Raw genomic sequence first — 23,967 nt, forward strand, 5'->3', positions numbered from 1 at the left:
ACTCGAATCTGTAGGCTTTCTTTAGAGTTTTCTGGGTTTTGTTTTCTTGAATTTGGGGAGGCGAAGGGACAGTGGTTTTGATTTTTTGGTAGATTATGTAGGGATTTGAATTCATTAATTTGCTTAACCATTTTGACATTTTTGGTCGCATGATGTAGTTGAGAAAGTGAGTGCTTCTTGCTGGTGTTTTCGAGTTTTGCAAAATGTTAACATTTCATTTTACTCCGTGATTTTAGAATTCTTGGCTTATGCTCGGATTTTGCAAACACTTTAAAACGTTTCAGCGATGAAGAAAATGAATCCGGCGTGTAAAATCCCTCGCTTAAATGTTACAGGTGCTCGGTGTACTTTCGCTATTACGTCTTTTTGCTCGGGTTCTCAGATCAGTCGTATCTCTTCATCCACCTCCTCAGGTGACATTCCCTCATAAGCCGCGCCATCCTTGAGATGACGAGCGTAAGCATCACCAATATACACGTACCTTTCCTCGACAAGTCTAAGGATATACGAGAGGTTTCCACCCGCTAAAAGCGCGACGACATCGCCCTCCCGAGCTTGACATGTAGTATTGAACACTTGATTATCTTGAGACAAAGCAAACGCACGACCTTCCATACATATATGATGTATAACTTCGTCAACAAGATGTTGTTCGTGTTCGTTCAACTCACTCCAGATATCTTCTAAGTCGATTGCCACAGGACCTTTGTACAGCCGGCCAATCTTTCGTAGATGTTCTGGGACTTTTTCTATAGATGAGGTTCCGATAGGAGATGGACGTTTTATGCTCACTGCCGCGAAATATCGGCAAACACACCAGAGACAAAATACGTCATCGAAATGATTGTCAAGCGGTCCCCATCTCGGAGCGGGAAGTAATGCAGAAACCAGCTGTGACAGAGTTTCTTCGTTGTTTACTTCATCGAGCATGGATATAATGGCTTCGATCACTTGTATGTAGTACAGACGGCGCTGCGTCGCAGTTGTACTCGGCGCGAATGAATCGACTGGACTGGAAACGAAACGTATCCTGCTTAGCACGCGTCCTCGAACGACCATGACTTTATTCACCTCCTCAAAACGGACGTTACACTTGGTGGATGGGTGCGGGTGATACTTTCTAACGTCCATTTCAGTCTTTGGGAGCCCATGATATGACCACGACGGAAGGTCCGAATTATGGTCCACCGATTGTCCGCCGATGAAACGAAGTAAAAGGAGCTCCTGACTTGTGAGGTAAATCCGACATGAAACGTAGACGTATAGATCTTGGAAGGATAGATTGTAATCTGGCACGATCTCTAGGTCCTTGATGTCGGAGGAGATACCCAATACGGCATATATCTTGTCTCGAGGATCTTTGCAATCTAGAGATGCGCATAGGTGTAGATTCATAACCAGGCTGTTGAGTTGAATATTTCTGTCATCGACAAACGCGCATCTCCTTTCCCACGTAGGAAGGATTTGATTTAGAACGTCATTAGTGCTCCTGGATATTCTCAAAAATGGCCACTCGTCATAAACGACTTTCGTCGGAAGTACTTGTAATTCGAAGAGCAAAACAACCGATACCACGGAAGTCCAATCGAGTTCAATTTTACCACGCAACATGATGTTACGCGGACATAAGAAGTTCTCTTGTACCATCCACAACCGACGCAGCCACGCACCGTATATGATACGTACAAGTGCACGCCATTCTACATCGCTGTCGGAAACGTCAGGCGGGACCTCGCGTACAGGAAGTAGAGTCTCGTCATAAAGACAACGTGAGATTCCTTTCGCAGACGCAATATGCGGTAGATTCAGCGCAAAGTGACGGGTCAGCCGATCAAGTAAACCCAGGGCACGAAATTCCAGGTCAAGATCGCTTGAATGCGGGCCCAAGTAAGTGATGACTTGCTGAGCATTCTCGTATATATCTCCCATGAGGGCGACTTGATGACTTTTCTCCTCATCATCATTTTGATTGATTGAAATTTGATCTATCCAGAAAATCTTTGACTTTATCGTTGGCGCGGTTCTGAGATTCTGCAATGCGCTGTCCAGATTTGTTGTTAACGGTATTGCGCCCAATGGCTCATCCTCGTCATTGAGGACTTGTATACGAAAAGGTGTATCGACACCGCCCCATTCGTACGACAGTGCTTGGTATCGGGCCTCGGACAACTTGACTTTTCTAATAGAACACTCGAGTCTCGTTTCGGTCGGTTGAAGAAGAATGACTCGGATCATACCATCCTCTATTGGCTGATATTGATAAATCTTCTCCTCTCCGTCGACGTTGTCCGTGGTCGGATCACAGCCCGACTGCATCTCTTGAGTAGCGGCGTTGATGGACATATTGACTGTAAAAGGTTACGCAGTTCCACGAAGGACGGTTTACCGCAGCAAAGGTATAGGCGGAAGAAATATTATAACCCATCGACGTGTAGCTAAGAAAAATATCAGGAGAATATCCATGAAACGGTCATGTCAAGTATACGCTGTTCAGGCGAGAGAACGCCTTGGAGATGCATATGTGGCGTTCAGGCGAAGCATGCAAGGCTGAGCAACTCCAAGAGTCCATACTTCTACTGTAACTCCTCTGTCAAAGAGGTGCAGTATCAATATAGAATTTCCGTACGAAGGGCGCTTCTCCCCGCAAATTGCCATGATTACTTGATACCCGAAGAGGAGCAAGTGAAATCTACGAGCCGTTTCAGATTTGTATGTAAATTCGAACTTTTGTTTTGACTGTAACCCGGTTCAGAAATCATGACAATCTTGAGGTTCAATGACCATTAGCATTTCCAACACGCCCAGTCCTGATGTTCCACTGCCTCCACCAATCGTCACTCCAGGTTAATATGGTATCAGAAACTTCTGGTTCATGCGGCAACAACAAATACTTTCTCATAATCTGCTCGTCCCTCGGCGTTGGGTCTAGGTACAGATATGCTTCCTTATGCGCATCTGTCTCCTTTTTCTTTCTGATGATAATTCGGCTCCCTATCCCAGCATCATCGTTACCTACCCGATAGATTGCGAGCAAGGTAGCGCTGAGAAGTAATGCGATGCTGAGCAGTTGAGTTGGTAATGTTGATAAGCCGATGGTTACGACATGACACGCGAAGAAGAACCAGCCAAAGGCTCTGCATGTCGTATATATGTGAGAATGCCGCTTCTGTGTCTTTTCGGGAATGGCTTCGGTTTTTGTTGGTTTCAATTTTGGTTTGTCTGGAGTACTTCCAGCGACCAGCTCAGTTTTCCCTTCCGACTTGATACCCAAATCAGCCTCTTCGTCCGTGAGCACAGTCGCAATGGTCTGTTTTGGCGGAATATGTTTTTTCATCTCCTGCTTCGTTTTGGCTTTCTTTTTGGATCCAATCAAGTCCAGAGGGACGAAGATACATGACAACAGTCCACGCTGGATTTTGAATGCGACCACTTTGTTATCGGGTGTAACGATCACAACTTTGACTTCATTTTGGTCGCACACTTTTAGGAATTGCTTTTCTTGCTTTTCGTATGAGTTTACCATCTGGTCCAGGTGTGTCCTACTCTCATGAACCATGCTCGAACGAACAAGAACCGATACCGCCATCGCAATGGAGTTGGCTAGGCCATACCAATCTCCTTGCATAACGGTCATTGCAAGTAGAGCACCATTGAGAAGTAACCCTATGATCGCAGCAAATGATCTTTTGGCTATCGAAGATCTCTTCTCGACAACTTGCCACTCCAAGATCGTGACTGGACTGGTCAAATTGGCGATTAACCATCTTGAAAACCATCCATTCAGGATAGGCACGAAAACTCCGTCGGTGATATTGTAGAGAACATAACCAGGAATGGGAGCGGTAAACTTGTTGGCTGCGACTAGGTATGTACCAAAAAGGGGTAGGTATTCGGCGTAACGACTGTGCTCTAAAGCTCCAACCGCATTGCTGACTTCTTCCGCACCAAGAAGAGTAACTAAGCCAAGAGCGTCGAGTTTGAACGGCGACCAACGTGTAGCGCTGTGGAGTGGGAACTGCATAGTCGATGATAAATCGAACGCTCCGAGAGTTCAAGAGCTGTATAGATAAAGGCTGGTAGATTAGAGAGGAAACCAAGACATATTTTGATTTGAGGCTCGGCGGCCCAGAGCCTGATTGAAAAATCTTGGGGCTTCTGCAATGGCGCAAGCTTTGTGACACGGCTTGCATAAATTGGAGAAGGCTTGCGGGTGCTGAACAGGAGCTGAAAACCAAAGCAGCGGACCGACGCAAAACGATTGACTCGCTTAGCTTGTCTTGCATTGAAATAATCCCATTATTGACAACCTGGTATGAACATCACGATTCTGGATGCCAAGTCACCGTCAAGCAGATACCACCAGGAACGCGGCTCTGTCTCTGTAATAGCATTATCATCTTGATAATAAGATGATGGTAATGTCTGTCGACGTCTCTCCGAACCTATGCCCAAACCTCAAGGCTCGAGTCTCTTTGGATCTAGGAAAAGCTGGTCTCTTTTATTGGACGCAGCTAGGTGGGACACAAACCTCGAAGTCACACACAAGCTGTACCGACGCTGCATGCTATGCAAATGATACTCATGCGGCAGTATGTCATATCCGAAGCGGGTGCTCGTGCCCTCTCCTTGGTCCTCAAATCCTGGATGTCATGAGAATCCTGAAAGAAGGTCTTTTTGCGCTCATTGCGATCGATAACGAAGGCGACCAGGCGAAGGTGGTTGTTAGACCATATAAGCCGGGAGTGAGTTTTACACTTATATCCCATGCGTAAGTAGCTTTGTTCTTCCTCGCTGTAACTTTGTGCCATTCTCTTCGGGTTGCACTGATGTCTAAAGTCTAGGCGATTGTCTCGCCAACAGAGCAGAGAATACACTCCCCACCTGCCAGCTAAAGAACATCCGCCACATCTTATGCAACATACACAAACCCGAATTCCAGTCAGAGGAGCGAAACTGGTTCTGGCTGGACACCCTGTGCATCCCTCTATCGCATCTAGGAACCTCAATTACCCGACACAGTTTGACGAAGTCCATGAAGTCGATTGCCAAAGCTGCTCACAAGACTCTTGTTCTCGACTCTGATATCTCGCTGTTAAGGTCGTCTTCTAAGCCTGAAGAAATGTTTTTGCGAATAGCATATTCTAGTTGGAACAGCCGCCTCTGGACTCTTCAAGAAGCTGTCTTCGCGAATAAGCTGATTCTCCATCTCTCAGATCAGGACATCGAGCTCGAATCCTTGAAGGAAATGTGTCGGGACTCACTCCTAAATACAGACACGAAGTATCCATGGGACGTAAAGTTTCCTTTCCTTATATTAAGACAGTACTTGGATTCCTTTCATGCCAACCTGGTGAGGAGTGTAAGTCACGATATATTTTTGCGAGAGGCAATCGAGGGACGAACTACGACTGAGAAAGCAGATAAGCGTTTGGTAATCGCAAACCTTCTTGATATTGAAGAGACCGAACTGGATACTTGTGTAGAACTGGTCAAGTTACTAACAGCTCAGGAGACGCACATCGGCTGTCATATAAGCGTGCTAGAAGATCCAGCAGCGAGCAATGTCTCTTGAGAAGAAATATGTAACCATAATTACAAAGTTGTTCTTTAGAAGAATCTATTCCGGAGGTACCAACATCAAGTGTTAAAAAATATGGAGAATGGTCCCGGCTCAGGGTGGTCCATGCACGCGTGTTTGCGTCGTGTTTGCGTCGCGTGAACTTAACGATCAGAACACCAGAACACTCAGCACATTTATAATACCTTAACTAATTCAAATCACTTCGAAACCTTCTATGTCCGTATGCCATTTCTTCCCAAAGCTTCCATGCGAAATTCGTCTACGAATCTTTGAATGCGCATTAGCAGCGGATCAACCACGAATTGTCGAAGTATACATCAAGTCCGGCGAAATATTCTCGACAACTCCTCCTCCACCACTCCTCCACGCATGTTCTGAATCACGGAACGTCACCATAAGGAAATACAAGCCGTGGCTTCCCCAGTTCAAGAACTACGCCGATCAAGATCGCTGGCGAAGTCTGATTGAGGAATTTGGATACGACAAGCTGTCAAGGCTGCAGAACGTCTGGGTCGACTTGGAAGGCGATGAATTGCTTGTAACGGGAGAGATTGAAAACTTGCCATATCCTCTTGGCCCGTTGGACGAAGCGCATATTACTTCGATTGGTATCAAGATTCGGTCTCTTGAATCGAGGACCAATCTACGGTTTCTGTGGGCGGATACTTGGGATCCATCAACCGACCGTTTCTCTTGGGCTTGTGCACGTCAGTTCCAATTACTGAAGTCTCTGAAGTCCCTGTCTATTCATCAATTCCACGCTCGGCGGTACTCCAAGAATTGTAGACACCAAAATTTAGTGGATCTGGGATTGAGAGACGAGGGTGATGGGGATAGAAATATTATTCTGAACTCCATACGTCTTGGCGATTTCAGTAATCCCGAATATAGCCAGCCTTGGACAACCTACCGATATCCTTCACCATCGTTGCGAGAGTCCAATTCTGATGACGATCTGGAAGATCTCAATCAAGACTTATCAGGTATGTTTCCTCAAGACGGACACCATTTGCATTTACGAGGTGGAGCTTCCACACCAAATATGACTGGTCTAGCCACTCCAGACCCCGTATCACCAGTGAGCCAGTCGGGAAGCAATTACCACACACCTGGGTCTGAGATTTTGTCTGCCGAAGTCGACGCTCAGCTGAGAGATGATATTGCAGAGGCTATGAGCTCTCCTAGCCATGTCCATCAGTCACGGAAGCGTGAGAGGGACGAGGATGAAGATGACAAAGAGTCGGTTGAGGGGGATGCTTCGCCACTTTATGTGGGAAAAGTTGAGGGCTTTGCGTGAGACATCGCAAGGTCGTGAAATTCTTGTGGAATGGGAAGACTATCCTGATGAGACAGACTGGACGTGGGAAACAGAGAAATCACTTAGGGAGTTTGTTCCGGACATGATAGAAGAGTGGCATCGAGCAAGAGCTGGAAGCGTTGATTTGGGTACAGACATTGTTGAGAAACAAGAGTTTGAGATCAAAGAGGTGGAGAGAATTATTTATTGCCGTCATATCAAGAAGGTGCCTCACTACCTTGTCAGCTGGAAGGGATATCCAAAAAAGAAAGATCAAACCTGGGAGCGGTGTGATAAACTCAAAGCCGATGTGCCCGCACTTGTTGACGATTATGAGCGTCGAAGAAAGAGGAGAAAGAAGGGAGGCAATGCTTGATGGGTTGTGTAAGAGTTTTCATTCAACCATGTTTGAATAAGCACGCCAGGGGACTACCTTCAAACCATGTCAGATCTCTCATCCATCCCTTAACGATGAAGTCAGTTCCAATGCGTATCGCATCTTGGATCTGCTCGGGAGCTTCCGTGAATGGAGCATTTGGGTCCCGTCTGATGTACCAGCAGATCAAATGTACACCTGCATGAATAGCCGTTCGAAAAGCCATCTTGTCACTGAGAACACCATAACCAGAGACAAAGGCTTGTAGGATCCAGAGAGCGCTACCGAGACCCTCGAAATGCTTTCGCTCATAGAGGTCCCCAATCATTTGACCAAGATCATATTCTTTTCGACCATATTGAGCAAGCTCCCAGTCGATGACGAAGACATTTCCTCCTTCTGACTGTTGATTCTGGAAAGTCGTGGGATCTGGAGTCAGGACACTGAATTTGTCAAGTATCGTCAGTATTCTCTATACAGTGAAGTTGGCTGGCAGAGCAAAGAGAAGGACTCACTTCCCGGACCAAAAATCGCCATGTACAATAGTCCAGCTCTCCTCCGTCTCTTGCAAGTTGGTATTCGCATATTCCGCAGCCGCCATATTCTTAACCCGTTCCAACACCTCTCTATTTTCCTCCCAAATCTCCGGAAACTTACGCACAACATCAATAAAAGCTCCATAGCTAATCCCATACCTCACCTCCCGCATCGCCTTATTCCCACTCATATAATCTCTCAAATCGACCTGTCCCGGCGCAGAAGTCCAATTATGAAACCCACGAAGCCAGTGCCCAAGAGCACGCCCTATGGCTATACACATCGGCTGGGTTAGCACATCATACTTAGTATCTGTTACCAGCATTGTTTTCATATCCATTGTCCCCACTAGATCCTCGAGGATATGGGTATTCGTGTTGCAGTTGGAGTATTGTAGATGCGGTGTCCTGACGGAGAAATTGTCTGTTATCACGGCTGGGAAGGAATCCATTACGTTGAGCATCATTTCTTCGAAATCCTTGTATTCAATATCAGATATCTTAATCCCAGACTGGTCTATTCAAATACAAGCGTCGATGGAATTGAGAAGCATACACTGCGCGATACATCTAGTTTGAAATTCCGGTTCGCGGCTACGTATTCTTTCAGATGCTTGATGATGATAGACTGCGAGCCGTCGGGCAAAGGCATGACGAGTGTGCCTCGAAATATGAAGTTTGCAGTCCCGCCGCTGAGGACGGTCAGGGAAGTGCATGCGTAGGTGGTTTTTGACAATTCGGCTGTTACTTCGACGCCGATGGCTTCTTTTTCGGTTTGGTTGAGTGCCATGTTGGGGGTGGAGTGTGGTAGACGGGGATGTTTTCTGGATCCCGTTCTTTGAAAAGACTACTCCTGAGAGATTGGTATTTTTTGTCTTGCATTCTCCTAAATAATTGTTTTGATCTTGGTATGCGCCTGGCTGGGTTTTGATATGACTCTTACTCGTATTCCATGGCCAATGGAGAGGATCACGATGTTGCACGTGGAGTGAGATCTTTTCAAAGATAATATTACTCAACTTCCTTACTATCACTATTCATGATCCTGATATACAGTACAGTAGATACTCGTCCGCTTCTCTATGTATTAACCTCCAAGCTGGGGTGGAGAATAGAGTTGTAGGTGGTTAGAAATAGTGGAGCCCAAAAGTCGGCTGCCGAATCGATTGACGACCTCGATCCTGACAACCTCCACCACATCAAAGTTTGTGAACGCCAGCAACGGTGACTGTAAAAGTCCGAACCGATCATCATTGTGTTCGGAGACTCAGACCGGAGGTTTACTTGACGTTTCGATGGAATCCTTGATCCGTGCAGATGTTTCCGCACAGACATTTGGCATCTCGATTGGCAGCATGTGGGAATGGTGAAACAGGACAAGGACGCCATGAATGGACTGGAGTCTGGGCCTACTTGAGAGATCTGGACGCGCCTCGTGGGTGCGGCTTGTCTTTTTGATGGACTGTCCGTCGTTGACGATGTCTAGTCGGTATCTTCGGGATTTATTCTTGATTCGGGACTGAGGATCCCAGGACGGCAATGTCCTCAGAAGCATATATGTTATCGAATTTTGGGAGTGTAATCACGAAAACCAACGCAGAAAGGGTTTCAAATGGAGACCTCTCAGCGTCGGATACTTCTTATGCTCAAGCTACCAAGTCCAGCGAAACATTAGCAAAAGATCAGATGACTTGAAAACCACAACCGGTTCCATCTCAATGCTAAATAGCCAAATTCGTGGGCCCAGCCACACCTTGACTCGGAGCTAGATTTGACTATGTTATCTATCCTGAACGGCGCGTTGTCAACTTTCTCCTCACACGACCTCGAGGCTGGGACTCGCAGATATCTTTCACGATCGTCGTTGTCACGTCAGGCAGCAGAGGATCAGAATGGGAAAACTCGCTGGAAAATGGGGAGGGTTCAAAGAGGCGATCAAGAATGATGTGAATCTCAATCGCGCAGGTCGAGGGATTCGTCGCGGCGTAAAGGCTTTTCCATCCGCGGCTGGGAGGTATGTGGTGGGGAGGATGCCAATCGTACGGTGGTTACCAAATTACACACCATCATGGATTATCAACGACATTGTGGCGGGTATCACGATGGGGATACTTTTGATTCCACAGGCGATAGCTTTTGCTTTCATTGCGGGGGGTTCAGTGCAAGATGGTTTACTGGCTAGCTGGCTCCCTCCAGTAATTTACTCGATAATGGGAACTTCAAAAGGTATTTACGCTTCCACTCAATCAGGAAATCATCTAACAAAGTCAGATATCAGCGTTGGGCCAACGTCGATCAGCGCTATACTAACAGGTGCTGTTATATTCGAACTGAAAAGCGCTTTCCAGATCCCCGCGATAGTGACTCTTCCGGCGGTCTCATTTGCTGTCGGCTTCCTGTCATTACTGATGGGAATGCTGAATCTCGGATGGCTTCTCGATTTCGTTTCTCTGCCGATAATTACAGGTTTCATGCTCGGTGCAGGTCTTATAACAGCTCAAGCTCAGGTTCCTATTTTGTTAGGAGAGACTGGCGTTGGTCTAACATTTATTGAGCAAGGCAAAGGCATTTTCATGCAACTGGGGACTGCTCAACCTCTTACGATAGTTATTGGAGTTTCTAGCATTCTTCTTCTGGTTGTCCTTCAGGTCATCGGATCTAAGTTCGGAAATCGACATTTCATCATCTCAACTTTCGCGTCATGCCGCTACGCAGTTGTAATGATCGCCTTCACTGGATTGAGTTTTGGCTTAAATCAAGGTCGACTATTTCCACTATGGGCTGTCACCGGCGAGATCCCCACAGGTCTACAAGCACCTCGCCAACCATCAGACTGGCGACTCGTTGCGTTGGTGGCGACAAAGAGTATGCCTGTCTTCTTTGCGACGGTCATTGAGCATCTAGCTGTTGCGAAAGCGTTTGGTCGTCAAAATGGATACACAATCGATCCTTCCACGGAACTGACATACTTAGGGATCACCAATATTGCCAATGGATTCTTTGGCGGCATGCCAGTTGGTGGCACTTTGTCCAGAACCGCTGTAAATTCAGGCTCGAATGTTAAATCTCCACTTTCAGGCCTGTTTACCTCAGCTGTTGTACTACTAGGAATCTTTAGCTTGAAAAATGTGCTCTTCTGGGCTCCCCACGCCACTGTGGCAGCCGTCACCGCTGTTGCTACAGTGCAGGTATTTCCACCCTTCAGCGTCATGAAGTTTCATTGGAAAGGTTCATTCATCGATTTCTTATCCTGCCAACTTGCCACTCAACTCGCTATCACCGCCAGTTCAGCCATGGGTGTTGGCTTAGCCGTCTTCTTCATCACAGTCTACACACTTGTCCGCGCCAGATTCAGCAAAGCCGAATTCATCGATCAGACATCCCTGAACATCAAATTTGCAACTGAAGAAATCAGACGAGGTGTTGTTGTTCAAGGCGGAATGTGTATCGTTCATCTGAAAAATGACGTGTTCTTCCTGAATGCCTTCCGCGTCAAGCAAAGCATTATCGATGGACTGGCACAATCATACACACGCCAACCTCGCACTCAAAATGACAGGCTATGGTGTCACAAACGAGAGTACGATGTCTCAGACGACACCTACCCCATCAACCGCTCCACAACCCTAAAAGTCCTGATCCTCGACTTCCGAGCCGTAAGTTTCATCGACACAAGCACCATCACCATGCTCACCGACCTTACATCCGAAATGGAAACTTTTACCGATGGATTTGACGTTGAGCTTCGCTTTGTAGGCTTCTCTCTCAAGGTTCAAGAACGTTTCGAGCGATGTGGGTGGAAACTTGTTGACGGAGGTGCACCTGGAGGTGGCGATGGACTTGAAGGCGATAGGGTGTTTGAGGAGGTTAGATGCGCGATTGAGTTTCCGGTTATGGGGAGAGGTGTGGAGTTGGATTTTGAGTTTGAAAAGGGAAAGGGGGAGGGGGAGGAGGTTATGGTTAGGTATATTGGGTTTTAGAAGAGGGTATGATAATTTGTTGAATGAGATAGAGTTGATGTCAAATGTTACAGTTGCACTTGTTGCTTCAAGTGGAATATTGTTCTGTGCTTTTCTACGAGTAGTACGCCCACACTGTTCTCTACTCCACAGTTCAGAACCGATGATAATTAAAGCTTCTAGACCACGCTTCTAGACTACGTAAACAACATCTTCATCCCCTCAAGCAAAACCACCAAATCATGCTCGCCCAGATAAACCTCCTTCGGCATCTCCGTCCCCATAAGCTCACTAACCGCAATCTGCGCACCTCGAATACTATACTCAACAGTAAACACCGTATCCCTCGGAATCTCCACGTACTGTCCAAGTAACGCCAAATTTGCGCTTCCCTCGGGAATAATGTCTGGTCTATCACCCGCCTTACGCGTCAAGAATTGAGAAGTGATGTATGGCATCATACATGGCACCGTAAGCGAGGTGCTCAGCGTTGGCTCAAGAGGAAAATCCAGATGATGTAACAACTCCGTGAAGATTTCCTCCCCAGTACAAGCAGCCATAGTCTTCCCAATAAATTCCCCAACTTTATTAGGGAAAAGACCATATCCCCAAAATACCTCCGTTCCTGGTGCTTGATTGAGGAAATGCGGTTGATGCGGGACTACGATACTCATTAACCATGCGGAGTCTTTGAATGTGATTAATGCGCCTGTTCCAGCTGCGTTACCGGTCCATCCTTCCAATCGTTTGAGAAACTCGCCGTTTTTGAGCGTTACGGTGAAGGAGAGCCAGTTGCTTTCACTGACACGGGAGTAGAAGTTTGAGGGGTTGCCGAATTTAGAGAAATGGTGGGGATTCACTTTGGGGTCTGCGAGGGAGGACCAGAGGCGCCATGTCCCGTCTGGGGAGGTGAGGGATTCAGCGGGGGTAGGAAGAGGGGAGGGGGATGTGCTGTTGGTTCCGAGCGAAGAGCAAGAGGTCATGGACCCGAGGGTGAGGAAGACGAGGTCGTCTTTTTGGATGTGGATCAGAGCGTGATCGCCATGGGTTGGGGCGTAGTAGTGGATTTCGGAGACTGTCATTTGGGGGTGAGATTCTGGAGGGAAGAACGAGATGGACGTGACTTTTGTGTCTGATCTTGATATTAGTGGTGTAAGTGCGCGATCGAAGGAATAAAGCGTACCGTACTGGAAATGAACACCTTGAGCTTTCAAATATGTCTCGATAGGCAAGATAATCGAATCATATTGATTATACGGCGTACGATCAACCCCGGCAAGCGTATTGATCCGGGGAAATTCTTGGATGAAGCGGTGCAGATAGCGTTTAAACTCTACAGCACTATGCCATGGCTGAAACGCAAACCTACAAATATCAGTACTACTCACTTCTCAAGTTACCCTTCGGAATATACCGAAAGACTCACATCGTATCCCACATGTACCAAAAATTCGTCCTAAAAAACTCCGCATCAAAACACCCATCAATTCTCTTCTCCCCCAAATGCTTCTCGCTCGTCGTCGCAACACGAATCAAGTCCAATCGTTGTTTAGCATCCAGTCCCATATGCGATACATCCACAATCTCCGGCCCATCTATCCCCCGCCCAACAAGTCTCGCATGCGCATCCGTCTTATTCCCCGGCACAGCGTTAAACTCATCCAATTCATCCTTCACACTCTTCTCCGCGTCCGTCAACGACGCAATACGAGAGAGCAGGTCGTAAGTACATAGATAACTGAAATTCAACATCCGGCCCCCGCGAAGCACGTAGCCTGTGTCTGGATTGCCGCCGCCATCCATGGATCCGCCGGGGAGGGGACCGGATTCTAGGATGTGGATTTGGTTGCCGGGGACGTGGGCATCTTGGATGAGGTGGGCTGCTGCTGCTAGGGAGGCTATACCGCCGCCTACTAGGTAGGCTGTTGTTTTTGCGGGATCCATTTTGTTGTGAGGGTTGGTATGTGGCATTGTGATTGTTGACGTATTTTGATTTGTGTTTGTGTTGTGATTCTGGATAGAAGATGGGTTAACACGAGGGACGTTTGTATATAACATTGAATTATGTATTTTTTCGCGATGTACCGGATGCGATGTACCCTTACTGCATGATAAAAAATCGAATTGCGCTATTTCATCAATAAATAATATGATCATACGTTGTCGCCTTTCGTTCATTTTCAGTTTGTCGTACGATCAACTCGGGACCACTAGATAATTGTATAAATCCCCACCAAAAAATAATTCCTAATTAAAATACACAAATTGACGCTCATTTGTATTAAGTCTTTTGTTCAAGCACTCCAATCAGTGCGTTTTATAGCATATCTGACCTATAATAATTTGAGGCTGGTTACCGATTCTACTTGATTGTAAACATAAATGTCCGCAATCATGGAGTAGATATTAGTGGATCAAAAGATAAGCGGCACAGTTCAAGAATCATCAGACAATACCGAAGAATTAAACCACATGTCATCGTATTCATGCGAGGTTAAAGTTGAAATAGCCGAAAATTGTTTGCAAATTTATGGCCTGATTGTTTTCTTTCTCTCAATGACTAATCACCTTACACTGATCCTGGAATATCTCAACTCGGGCCTTAGCCTCTTTGATTATCTGTTCGAAGACTTTCATGATGACCATATTTTTCACAGCAAAGTATCAGCTCAAGTGCTCATCTTTCAAACTATAGAGTGCAGTGGAGTGGTATACATTGAAGCCTAATGACATGCAACAGATTTGCCAGACTCAGCAAAAGGTCTACTTAGTTTTGTATGACCAGTGAGTAGCCCTTGATAATTGAATCTGTCATTCTACCGTTACGAAACGTTTAATTACACTATGTTAACTCACTTCCATCTTATGCTAATGACTATCACTACTTTATTACTTCGGAATTTATATGAAAGTGGACATTATTTTGGCACTTTGTTCGATACTACAAAGTCGTCACTTTATGAGATATAATTTTAGCCCAGGATTGCCGAACGCTGAAGTCCATACAGCCTAGACTGTTAAACCCAGACCCTCAGTAACCACCAGCTAATTCCGAGGGCAGTAAAAGCTCCAACGCCCATCAAATACGGCCTCGTAAAAGCTTTGAGCTTCCTTTGAATCCCCATTTCCGTCATTTTTACAACGCTTTGCCCTTGATTGACACATGGGAATGGTTCATTTTTTGGCGCTTTCTTACCTAGAAACTCGCACAGTGGCTCCCAACCATCCCGTGGATGGAATTCCAAAAGATTCTCCGGCGGAACTAAAGACTTAATGTATGCCACATACTTGGGCATATAATCCATAAGAGCTTGACGATCGGTGTAAGGAGCGGGCGACGCCCAGTCCTCTGTGCTAAGTTGAACGCAGTCACGAAATGCCGAAAAGTGGTTCTATTAATAAGGGAAATTCCAGTTATTACTTTTTCCAGTACGCTAGTTTTGTTGACTGACTTACCGGATCAACGAATCTCATGAGTCTCCAGATTTTCCAGCTGAGAAGATAGAGGATGGTATTATCCACCGACTTAATCCAAGATTAAGGATCTCGCTGCGTCAAAACAACTTTGGCATTGGGAAATCTCTCGATTAGCTCCTTTGAGAAGTTTACGCAGGGCATATCAGTGACTGCCTACATTATGAAAAACATCAGAGTTAGAGAGACATTTATCCTCTAAGGAGGAAAATGGGCAAAATTACACTGTGGTATTGTAAGATCTTATCAATATCTGCTCCGGTGTAAGGCTGGCCAACGCCGTGGACCTTGTAGTTGAGAGCCTCACGCCAGCAGACAAGATGACGATCTTGTACACTTCGTGGCTCTGTGACCGCTGCTAGCATATGATAAGATTTGTAGCCCAGCTTGTTGAGGGCGGTGTACATTGCTAGAAAATTGTAAGTTCGAGCTCATGGAAATCAACCTTAGCTAGAATGGCATACTCATTGTTGCTGTACGAGAAAGACCTAGGCATAGAACTTGCATCTCAACAGGTCGCGGCGTGACCAACGTAATTTTGTCGACTTCTCGTATGGAAGACATGATGATACTGTAATGATAAAGCTTTGTTCTTCGAGGCTGTATTGTGGCGAATTCTCGAATATTAGGTAAAGTTTGATTAGAGCTGCTGGAGCCCGATGATTGCGATCGTTTGAAGTCAAGATGTGTTCGGGTAGGGGGGTGGGGTGAGCACAGGCTGACATTTCAACCAACAAGTTACAGACTTCCCAACCTATGATGTCTTTGCCACGAACTGGGATCTGCTAAGGCACAAAATAACAAATATAGAGTAACAACCAACCACATGCTGCCCGCGCGGTGTAGGGAAATCGCCGCGACATGTGGGGCTCAGCAACCCCTAAGTATCCAAGTAGTTGAACCAGGTAAGTGTATTTTTGTTATTCACCTCTGAGTACAATTATGTAGATACTGAAGTAATCTAACCTCTCAAAACGTCAAGAGTACTCTCACACACTCTTTCTTTCAACTACTAAACTATCTTAGAAGAATACCAACCCTTCCCATAATCGACCAATTGGGTCATTTACGGAGTGGTGGACATGGTCTAGATGCCACGGGAAAAGTGAGTGCCATGCACTAGATTGTGTAACATGACTGCAAAAGTTGGAATGTTACACATATTCTTGATTTTGTCAGCCAATAAGATTGTGAATATGGTCATTTTCCTTATCCCCGACCTTGACGTTGTCCCGTCGTCGTATAAACGTCGTACAAGACGTCCCCGGCTAAAGTTTTCAGCGTCGGGCGTGCTACTGGTAGTTTTCATCACTACCAACAAACCAACTCCAACATGTCTTGCAGCTAAACAATATAGATCTGCATATTTGACACACGGCTGATAATGTTGTTTACGGAAGATGGGAGTCCGGGCCATGCTTTCTGGACTCGGCTTTAAAACAATGCCACCAATAAAATGTGTTATTCAAGCAGCTATGGTGCTAAAGGTAAACTAGTCATCTTCTTGCGTGTAGGTCTTGATGCTTCTGGTATCTAATCGATATTAGGATCAAATTTCTTGAAATTTACTTATCCATGAATTCGATGCAGCCGTCGGGCTACACCTGCAAATCCATCGCGGCCTGTCAAATTGTTCGTGAAGCTCAAATCGCCACCGGAATTGATCCTCCAGCCTCGACCAGAGCACGAGGCGAGGACGTTCTCTTCTTCTTAAGTCGGTCAGTACTTCGTTATTTTCACCAGATACCTCATCTTGAAGACTGGGAGGACATCCCTACCACAATAGATAGCGAACTAAACTATCGTGATTTGATAGCTGCAGCGATTAAGATTCCAGAAGCAGGCGAGCTCATAATTAGTGGTGTGCAGGCGAAGCTATCCCGAAGGTTGGGAGCGAAAGCATTGAATATCGATGGTCAAGACCGACGCATACATATGGAGTGGAATCGCAATTTGCGGTGGAGCTCAGAACATGGTTCCGAAACATTGGGGGCATTGATATAACGGTTTTTGACTTTTTGGGAACCAAGAGTATGGCGGAACTTGCAGTTGCTATGGCATCGTGGAGTGATTTTCTTTCTGATAGCTTGAAAGGTAATGTGAAAGCAAGTGGCTAGGGTACTTATTTTGTGAGTGAAATTAAGAACGGTGACCAACTTAAAGTTGAGACTGGGTTGCGGTAGGGATCCGTGATTCAAATTTACCAAAATAGAAAAGCATCAGCACCGCCAGAAAAGAGTTATGAGACCTCGTGAGGCCAAAGCCAACGAAGGCAAGCGAAATATCAGAGCTGTACATAAGGCTAGTAAGAGTAACATGGAAAGTAACAAGAATGACAACAAGATTTTTCCAAGTCCTCCTGGTCGTTATCAAGTAATTGGCGAGGTTCAGAATTATTATGAATCAGAATCACATCATTCAACCCTTTTCCGCCATTTTAGGGTAACGCTGCAAGAGACGTTATGTTATTCTCCTCCCTCGGCAACTTTTTCACCTTTCTGAGGTGTCCAATTGCTTAGAAGTTTTAACATAATCGATTTAAGATATTCCTTCATAAGTTTACAGCTTTCTCTCTTTTGCCTGAAAATCATTTTCGCAACTTGAGGAGGACTCGAGCTTTGAGAAACTCCACATAAGCGGACTTCTTTTTGAAAACAAAGATAATTACCATTCGCACCTGACAACCGCTTTATAAGTAGATTTGAAATCAAAAACCTCACAAGGGATCGTTGGGGCGACTTCCTCCTTCACACATGTGACAGGCGTCGCCATTCCAGGACAATTCAGAGTTCCCATACTATTTCCATCATTCGAATAGACACAATCACTGACATCAAAAAGCTTCATGGTCCAGCTACCATTGGGCGTTGGTGGGCTCTCGATATCGCCATCAGGCGCCTTCTTCTCTTCCAGTGTCGGTTTGCTTTTACATGGGTCCCATTTATCGTTGTTATCGCCTGGACGGGTGAAGAAGTCCCAGTGGTTCTCTGCTAGAATCTGGTCCATGTATTCTTCGTACATGACAAAGAGGCGTTTTGTTATCGGTGCCGGTGTTGGTGGTGGCGGCGGTGGTGTTGGTTGCGCGGATGGGCATGGATCGACTGTCTTTTCATGGAAAATAAGTTTGCCATCTTGGAGGGTCTCGGTGCAATATGCTTGCGATGTGAGTTTTGGAAGATCTGTTGGTGGGGATGTCGGGCTAAGATAATTACTGGTTAGCATGTCTGTGACAGAGAAGAATGTTGCCAACAACCCTTCAATGGAAGTAGAAAGAGGCGGCCTTTTCAATACACAAACAAAGAGTTGCAGACAAATTGAGTCATCTTTCTATTCTATCAGAAAGAACTTGTTATAATGCGTGAGTCATTCTTGGTTGAAGACAATGGTTGATTGAACAAATTTTGCCTGATACCTCTTGACCCACTTGGATGGAGGACCATATTCTACCAATGAATCCTGGTGATACTTCTCCAGGGAAGTATGTTTACTGACGACTAGCAAGTGGAGCTTTAGATTTCTTTGGCTTGAGCCCAGTAGTTCACTTACCTCATCGTTGGACCCGTGGGTGTAATAGTTGTCTGTGCTAATATGGGTACCTTGAACTTTGGCGGCACACAACCCGCTACTTGTTCAGAAGGTTCTTCCTTCGGGGGTACTCCTGTATAATCGCCATCTTTAGGTTCTCTAAATGGATTGATGGCCACTTGAGGTAAACTTGGGTAAAATTTTCTTTTTCTGTTGACAAAGTTGGCCATGAAAAACATAGCATAATTTTCGGCGTTACTGGAGGCATAAAAATCTTGGACTAAGTCGCTTTGAGCAAGCCATTTTGTAAACAAAGGACCATAGGCCGTTTGAAGTATCCCATTGACTGGGTCGTAGGGTACATCTGGGTGGTAGTAGGGTACTGGCACATCCCAAACATGGTCGAATCCGGTACCTTTTCCAATAGCACTAGCACAAGTTAGTCAGTATGCTGACAAAACTTGTTGACTAAGTACTCTCATATACTGACTCTATATGCAACAATTCATGAGCCCATACTAAGCCTAGATAAAAAGCTATTAGTTTCTTATCGTATGAATTGATCGAAGCCACGTATTGAGTTTAAGAATCACCTCTGTTAATGTAAGAGTAAACATATCCTTGTTCTCTCAGTGGCTTTACAGCCATCTCGTTCATCTTCCCTTGCAAGGTGGAAAGGCCGAAAAATCGAGGGCAAAAGTTTACGTGGGCTTCAAAATCGATATTGTAGGCGTAAACCTTGCTAACGGTACCAGGTTCTTGGCAGACAGGGCATCGCTGTTCTGGGTCGTTGCACGAAACACTGTTGTCGTCAGAACAATTCAACGTTAGACTTACGATTGAAGTGAACTACCTCATTTTCTTTGACCATGGAGGCAACCATCTCCACGTATGTTGAACCTTAGCTGCTCTGTCTAGATTACCTAGGGGAATCATTACATAATTAGACAACATTCCCTAAACTATCCATCGAGTATATGCAGCTGAAAGCCCTCGGCTCGCTCACCTTTAACTGTGTACCGATATTCTTCGGTTCTTTCTGCCGGACCAAAATATCTATAAAAGAAATTGGTGTCAGCGTCTGGCAAGCAAAGATAGACATTCTGTAATCTCTCAAGAATTTTGTGCAGAAAAGGACTAAGTTTCGAAACTTACTCGATTGCCCCAGCCGACGTCCATTCGAAGGCAGGATATTCGGTGATCATCGAACCAGTTGCATCGACGGGTACTTCCGTACCACCAATCAATTGAATCGCTTCTGTAAACGCATCTTTGATTGCCAACTCTTGTGGACCATCACAACCCTCATAACCATCCAAGTAGTATGATGGGTCGAAAGTCGAATCATTTAAAGAGCTCGGGATATCCGTGGCTGTGGGTAGAGATGTTGGCAAGGCGATTGCCGAAGCACTTGGAAGTAGTAATAAGATAGATAACATATGGCAAAAATACATCAGGTCCATGTTCATTTATTGCTCTCCTCTATACGGAAAAAACATGCAAGAAGCCGGGACATATTGCACTTATATGGTATTGTTAAGCGCAGCGATTCAATAGTTGGGTTAGGCTTTCTGCTTGGCAAAAAGGATGGAAAGAAGAAACGTCTCAAATTTACGTCCAATCTGCATGGAATCATGACCAAATATCGAAGGATGACAAGATGGAAAGAGCGATTTGCGATTGCACTTTTGCTGTGTTGTTTGGCCTTACTTACCATGTTCTTGGTCTTCAGGAATACCAACCAACTTCCTACCACTTCTCCGCCACAGTAACCAACAAACCCCACTAACGAGAAGGTAAGTCAATGGCCAGAGCATGGAAACCTTGGTCTATTTAGAGACCTACAACCACATTGTGGCGAGGAGCAGCGTTTTAGATGTCCATCCTGCACGTTGCAACTTCCAGATTTACAAAAATAGCACATCTTACAACGGCAGTCGATAGCATAAAGATCCACTGAGTAACAAAATTTTGAAGACCAAAAAATATCAATTATCTTCCAGCGACTCGATAGCAATGCAACACGTGCTGCTTCCCAAAATGGTTTTGACCTCTCTCATGTTGACCTTTCTATCTCTCGCTACGGCTACCACCACTGCCGACACATTGGGTAGTAGTCTTCTGTTAAGAAGAGATGACACTGTCGAAACATTATCCAAACTATGGGATTTCAAAGGCTGCGTAGATGGAGAAAAGCAGGCGATCAAGGATGCATTAACAGAAGCGAACAAAATTTTGTTAAGTCCCGGAACATCTGATATTGGGAGTCGCTGGGACGTAAGTTCATTCATCATCCATGTGAAAAGTTGGTGTTAGAAATTGTGACTGACGAGGGAGAATAATTTCAGGACTATTCTGTTGTGGAATTCTTCGGTCCTCCAGTCATGCTCGTACAATTCAGGGAGTTGATTAAAAGTAGGTGGATCGCTTGTATGTAATTTCGGTGACTAATTCGTGGACACAGCGAACTTTTGGAATGCTCGTAATTTTGTAGATCATTGGTGGAGTGGGAATCAAGTCCAAATATTTTGTCATACCAAACCAGATGCGGCTTCCTGTTCCAACTATCCTGGTAAGTCCCCTTCGTGCTATTTTATAAATTGTGGAGAGATTTGCACTTAAGAGCTGCAGATTTCATAGAATCGGCAATGTAAGAGAAATACACTAACAGCCTGGAAGGATTTATCAAAGTAGAGAGAGATGGTGGAACAGATGACAAGTTGGCAATGATCTTCTGCAGCAACTGGTTTGAGCTCGGAACCCTCGACGCAGTTTTTAGTGGCTCATCTACAGGACCCAACAAATATGACCTTGCGATGTATCACAACAGGGCTTTGCACTGGGTGGGCGCAATGATGCAAATGCCGACGATCAATTCCAGGAACGCCAAAAATATGCGCAACAACATCTTGAAATTTCCTACCGCAAATCCAGAAATGAATTCCAGGGAGTACGTTGTCGGGGTTGAGAGGGTTAAATATCTTGGTAAATTTTATGACAACCATTTACAAAGGATAACCATTCTTTCGAACATCGATACGTGGTCTTGGTATGCAATGGCCGCATATGTGCAGGATAAGCTTGGAGAGTATCCTCATAGGCCTCAAGTACCAAGCTCTCTGCCTTCAATGCAGACGGGCTATGTATCGCTTGGGAACCAGACCACAGACGTGGATATGCCTGAAGATCCGGTTTTGGTGGCATTGGAGGCTTCTTTAGGAGAGTAGATGTCGATTGCTCAGACTAGTTTATTTTTCATCAGCGGATATTCATCAGAGCTTTTTTCTCAAATATATATGCATAGTGAGAAATGTGGTCAACACTGGGAACTTTCAGTGGCGGGAGGCACGTTCAACTGACCAAAAAGAAGCTGCCAGTGACCTCATTGACTACTCGAAATGGTGCCTTGAAGACCTAGCAATTTTACTTCAGGACAGTCTGCTGGATTTTCGTAGAATGTTGCACCATATTGCTTAAGCACCTCACAATGGCCTTCCATGGTAGTCTCTTGGAACAGTTTCGTTCTCAACTCATCCTCTTCTAGCTCAGGGTCCGTCTCCTCTCCCTCGGCAACGCGATAGAAATAATCTATTTCATCGTCTATGCTTGTGTCATCAGTCAAAGGATGCTTTCGTATTTTATAGACCCAAACCCCTCCAGATTCAGGCCAACCCATTATCTGTCGCCTCGAAAAAAGATAATATGGATCCTTGCACGGTTCTTTCTCCCAGGGCGGTGTCGGATTTCGAAGCTTAGCACCGGCGCGCTTCATCAGCAAACAATGGTTTGATTCATCGATCGGATCATCTGGAATTGGTATGCAATCATGCGTGTGATTCCGATTTTTGTTCCCTGGGATTTTGACAAGTTGAGACTCCCAGTTCGATCCCAAGATGTACGATCGTATTGCGGGTGAAGACTGATGTATATGGAGCACCCAAGGAGCACTCTCGTTTTGGGATATGAATCCATAGATAGATTTGTCGCTCATATCAAAACGCACATCTGGCGGAGGATGTAGAGGATAGCCAATTGTGCATGGACCAAACGATGCTTGTAATTTCAGGCGTTCAGGATCCGTTTCGGTCGCTGGAGAGTTTAGAGATGCGACATATTCCCAAATTCTGAACAGCATATATCCAGCCATGATTCGGGAGCAAGTAAGGTTGAAAGATGGTCGAAACGGTAGTGGGAAAAGAACGAGTTTCGGTTGGAAATAGGATCTTGGAGTCTGAAGTTGCGCTCGTCCAGGTCTCCAACGACGGATTTTGTTGGTTGGTGCCTATTCTAGGAAGCGAGTGAGACAAAATCGATGCACCCCTCCCGTGTGGATAGCGGATTTGAGGATGTAACGAATACCTCGAATGACTTTTCGTCTCAAATAAACCAAAATCGCAAGCAAATTGTTTATTGTTTCGCAGTCAGCCACATGTCACACACTCATAAGTGTACCTAGGTATCCTGTGTAATTAGCGATTTTCCACCACTATACACGCCACTCCGTGCGTTTGTCCTCTGCAAGAAAACCGCCCAGTTGCCCCTCGAAATCTTGTTCCACTATAGCGCATAGAGTTCTGGAAAGTACTTAGAACCACCATAAATTAGGTGACTGGTACATTTCCGAATTTCTTATCGCCATTCAACCCCAAAGACAGATGTAGCAACAAAATAAGGGGGGAGCATGTCCATCAATATCAATCTGAGTTTTGGGAGGGGTATAATAACCTGAAGATAATAAGTAAAATATAAAAAGCTAGATATAGAACAGCTGAATATAATATCCCGAAAGAACCTGATGTGCGTTGGTAGCCATTCAGAAGACACCGCGAAGTGCAACTAATGGCAGAATTCTCCAGCATCGTCGCAAAACTCATATTCTTTAAGGGGCCGCTTTTTCAAATATAACCCAGTCCACGATTCGGTGAAAGGTTGAGGAAACTCACTGCAATGTGACAATAGAACCTTCTCACGTGTATTTTTTCACTTTTACTATCAATAAGCGATTCGCCAAAACTCGAGTGCCAATCTTCTGAAGAATTTAGTGTTTCTTTCTGCTCTAATTTGCGAACATGGAACTTTGTCAGCACCACTTTTTAGGATAGAGAACCACGCGGTCCGATTTGACACGTGATCACCCCCCCCCCCCCCCCCCCCGGCCGGGGGGGTGAATGAAAGATTGTTCCCTCACTTGTCCTAGGAAAAAACATGTTTACAAAACA

At 45.4% G+C, this 23,967-nt stretch overlaps 12 protein-coding genes across 12 annotated transcripts; 5 read left to right on the forward strand and 7 right to left on the reverse strand.

Moving 5' to 3' along the window:
- Positions 1-378: 378 nt before the first annotated feature.
- Positions 379-2,343, reverse strand: GLAREA_11324 (uncharacterized protein; the record flags this gene model as incomplete). The annotated part of the gene is made up of 1 exon (XM_008079512.1): positions 379-2,343. The coding sequence occupies one exon, from the start codon at positions 2,341-2,343 to the stop codon at positions 379-381; it is 1,965 nt and encodes a 654-aa protein (XP_008077703.1).
- Positions 2,344-2,773: 430 nt separating this feature from the next.
- Positions 2,774-4,021, reverse strand: GLAREA_11325 (uncharacterized protein; the record flags this gene model as incomplete). The annotated part of the gene is made up of 1 exon (XM_008079513.1): positions 2,774-4,021. The coding sequence occupies one exon, from the start codon at positions 4,019-4,021 to the stop codon at positions 2,774-2,776; it is 1,248 nt and encodes a 415-aa protein (XP_008077704.1).
- Positions 4,022-4,418: 397 nt separating this feature from the next.
- On the forward strand, positions 4,419-5,572 carry GLAREA_11326 (uncharacterized protein; the record flags this gene model as incomplete). The annotated part of the gene is made up of 2 exons (XM_008079514.1): positions 4,419-4,768; positions 4,837-5,572. The coding sequence occupies 2 exons, from the start codon at positions 4,419-4,421 to the stop codon at positions 5,570-5,572; spliced, it is 1,086 nt and encodes a 361-aa protein (XP_008077705.1).
- Positions 5,573-5,795: 223 nt separating this feature from the next.
- On the forward strand, positions 5,796-6,878 carry GLAREA_11327 (uncharacterized protein; the record flags this gene model as incomplete). The annotated part of the gene is made up of 1 exon (XM_008079515.1): positions 5,796-6,878. The coding sequence occupies one exon, from the start codon at positions 5,796-5,798 to the stop codon at positions 6,876-6,878; it is 1,083 nt and encodes a 360-aa protein (XP_008077706.1).
- Positions 6,879-7,276: 398 nt separating this feature from the next.
- GLAREA_11328 (Protein kinase-like (PK-like)) lies at positions 7,277-8,580 on the reverse strand (the record flags this gene model as incomplete). The annotated part of the gene is made up of 3 exons (XM_008079516.1): positions 7,277-7,697; positions 7,770-8,269; positions 8,320-8,580. The coding sequence occupies 3 exons, from the start codon at positions 8,578-8,580 to the stop codon at positions 7,277-7,279; spliced, it is 1,182 nt and encodes a 393-aa protein (XP_008077707.1).
- Positions 8,581-9,682: 1,102 nt separating this feature from the next.
- GLAREA_11329 (Anti-sigma factor antagonist SpoIIaa) lies at positions 9,683-11,770 on the forward strand (the record flags this gene model as incomplete). Its single annotated transcript, XM_008079517.1, has 1 exon — positions 9,683-11,770. One exon carries the CDS (start codon positions 9,683-9,685, stop codon positions 11,768-11,770), a length of 2,088 nt encoding a protein of 695 aa, XP_008077708.1.
- Positions 11,771-11,946: 176 nt separating this feature from the next.
- GLAREA_11330 (FAD/NAD(P)-binding protein) lies at positions 11,947-13,693 on the reverse strand (the record flags this gene model as incomplete). Its single annotated transcript, XM_008079518.1, has 3 exons — positions 11,947-12,881; positions 12,933-13,114; positions 13,176-13,693. The coding sequence occupies 3 exons, from the start codon at positions 13,691-13,693 to the stop codon at positions 11,947-11,949; spliced, it is 1,635 nt and encodes a 544-aa protein (XP_008077709.1).
- A 1,593-nt stretch (positions 13,694-15,286) lies between these two features.
- Positions 15,287-15,787, reverse strand: GLAREA_11331 (P-loop containing nucleoside triphosphate hydrolase; the record flags this gene model as incomplete). Its single annotated transcript, XM_008079519.1, has 3 exons — positions 15,287-15,379; positions 15,448-15,632; positions 15,688-15,787. 3 exons carry the CDS (start codon positions 15,785-15,787, stop codon positions 15,287-15,289), a joined length of 378 nt encoding a protein of 125 aa, XP_008077710.1.
- Positions 15,788-16,798: 1,011 nt separating this feature from the next.
- Positions 16,799-17,227, forward strand: GLAREA_11332 (polyketide synthase, putative; the record flags this gene model as incomplete). Its single annotated transcript, XM_008079520.1, has 1 exon — positions 16,799-17,227. The coding sequence occupies one exon, from the start codon at positions 16,799-16,801 to the stop codon at positions 17,225-17,227; it is 429 nt and encodes a 142-aa protein (XP_008077711.1).
- Positions 17,228-17,688: 461 nt separating this feature from the next.
- GLAREA_11333 (uncharacterized protein) lies at positions 17,689-20,187 on the reverse strand (the record flags this gene model as incomplete). The annotated part of the gene is made up of 8 exons (XM_008079521.1): positions 17,689-17,900; positions 17,944-18,422; positions 18,770-19,177; positions 19,239-19,272; positions 19,342-19,550; positions 19,602-19,671; positions 19,755-19,804; positions 19,904-20,187. The coding sequence occupies 8 exons, from the start codon at positions 20,185-20,187 to the stop codon at positions 17,689-17,691; spliced, it is 1,746 nt and encodes a 581-aa protein (XP_008077712.1).
- A 601-nt stretch (positions 20,188-20,788) lies between these two features.
- GLAREA_11334 (uncharacterized protein) lies at positions 20,789-21,975 on the forward strand (the record flags this gene model as incomplete). The annotated part of the gene is made up of 4 exons (XM_008079522.1): positions 20,789-21,025; positions 21,097-21,163; positions 21,213-21,320; positions 21,428-21,975. 4 exons carry the CDS (start codon positions 20,789-20,791, stop codon positions 21,973-21,975), a joined length of 960 nt encoding a protein of 319 aa, XP_008077713.1.
- A 155-nt stretch (positions 21,976-22,130) lies between these two features.
- Positions 22,131-22,895, reverse strand: GLAREA_11335 (uncharacterized protein; the record flags this gene model as incomplete). Its single annotated transcript, XM_008079523.1, has 1 exon — positions 22,131-22,895. The coding sequence occupies one exon, from the start codon at positions 22,893-22,895 to the stop codon at positions 22,131-22,133; it is 765 nt and encodes a 254-aa protein (XP_008077714.1).
- Positions 22,896-23,967: the final 1,072 nt, after the last annotated feature.

The sequence above is a fragment of the Glarea lozoyensis genome, assembly GCF_000409485.1.
Source record: "Glarea lozoyensis ATCC 20868 chromosome Unknown GLAREA11, whole genome shotgun sequence".
NCBI lineage: Eukaryota > Fungi > Ascomycota > Leotiomycetes > Helotiales > Helotiaceae > Glarea > Glarea lozoyensis.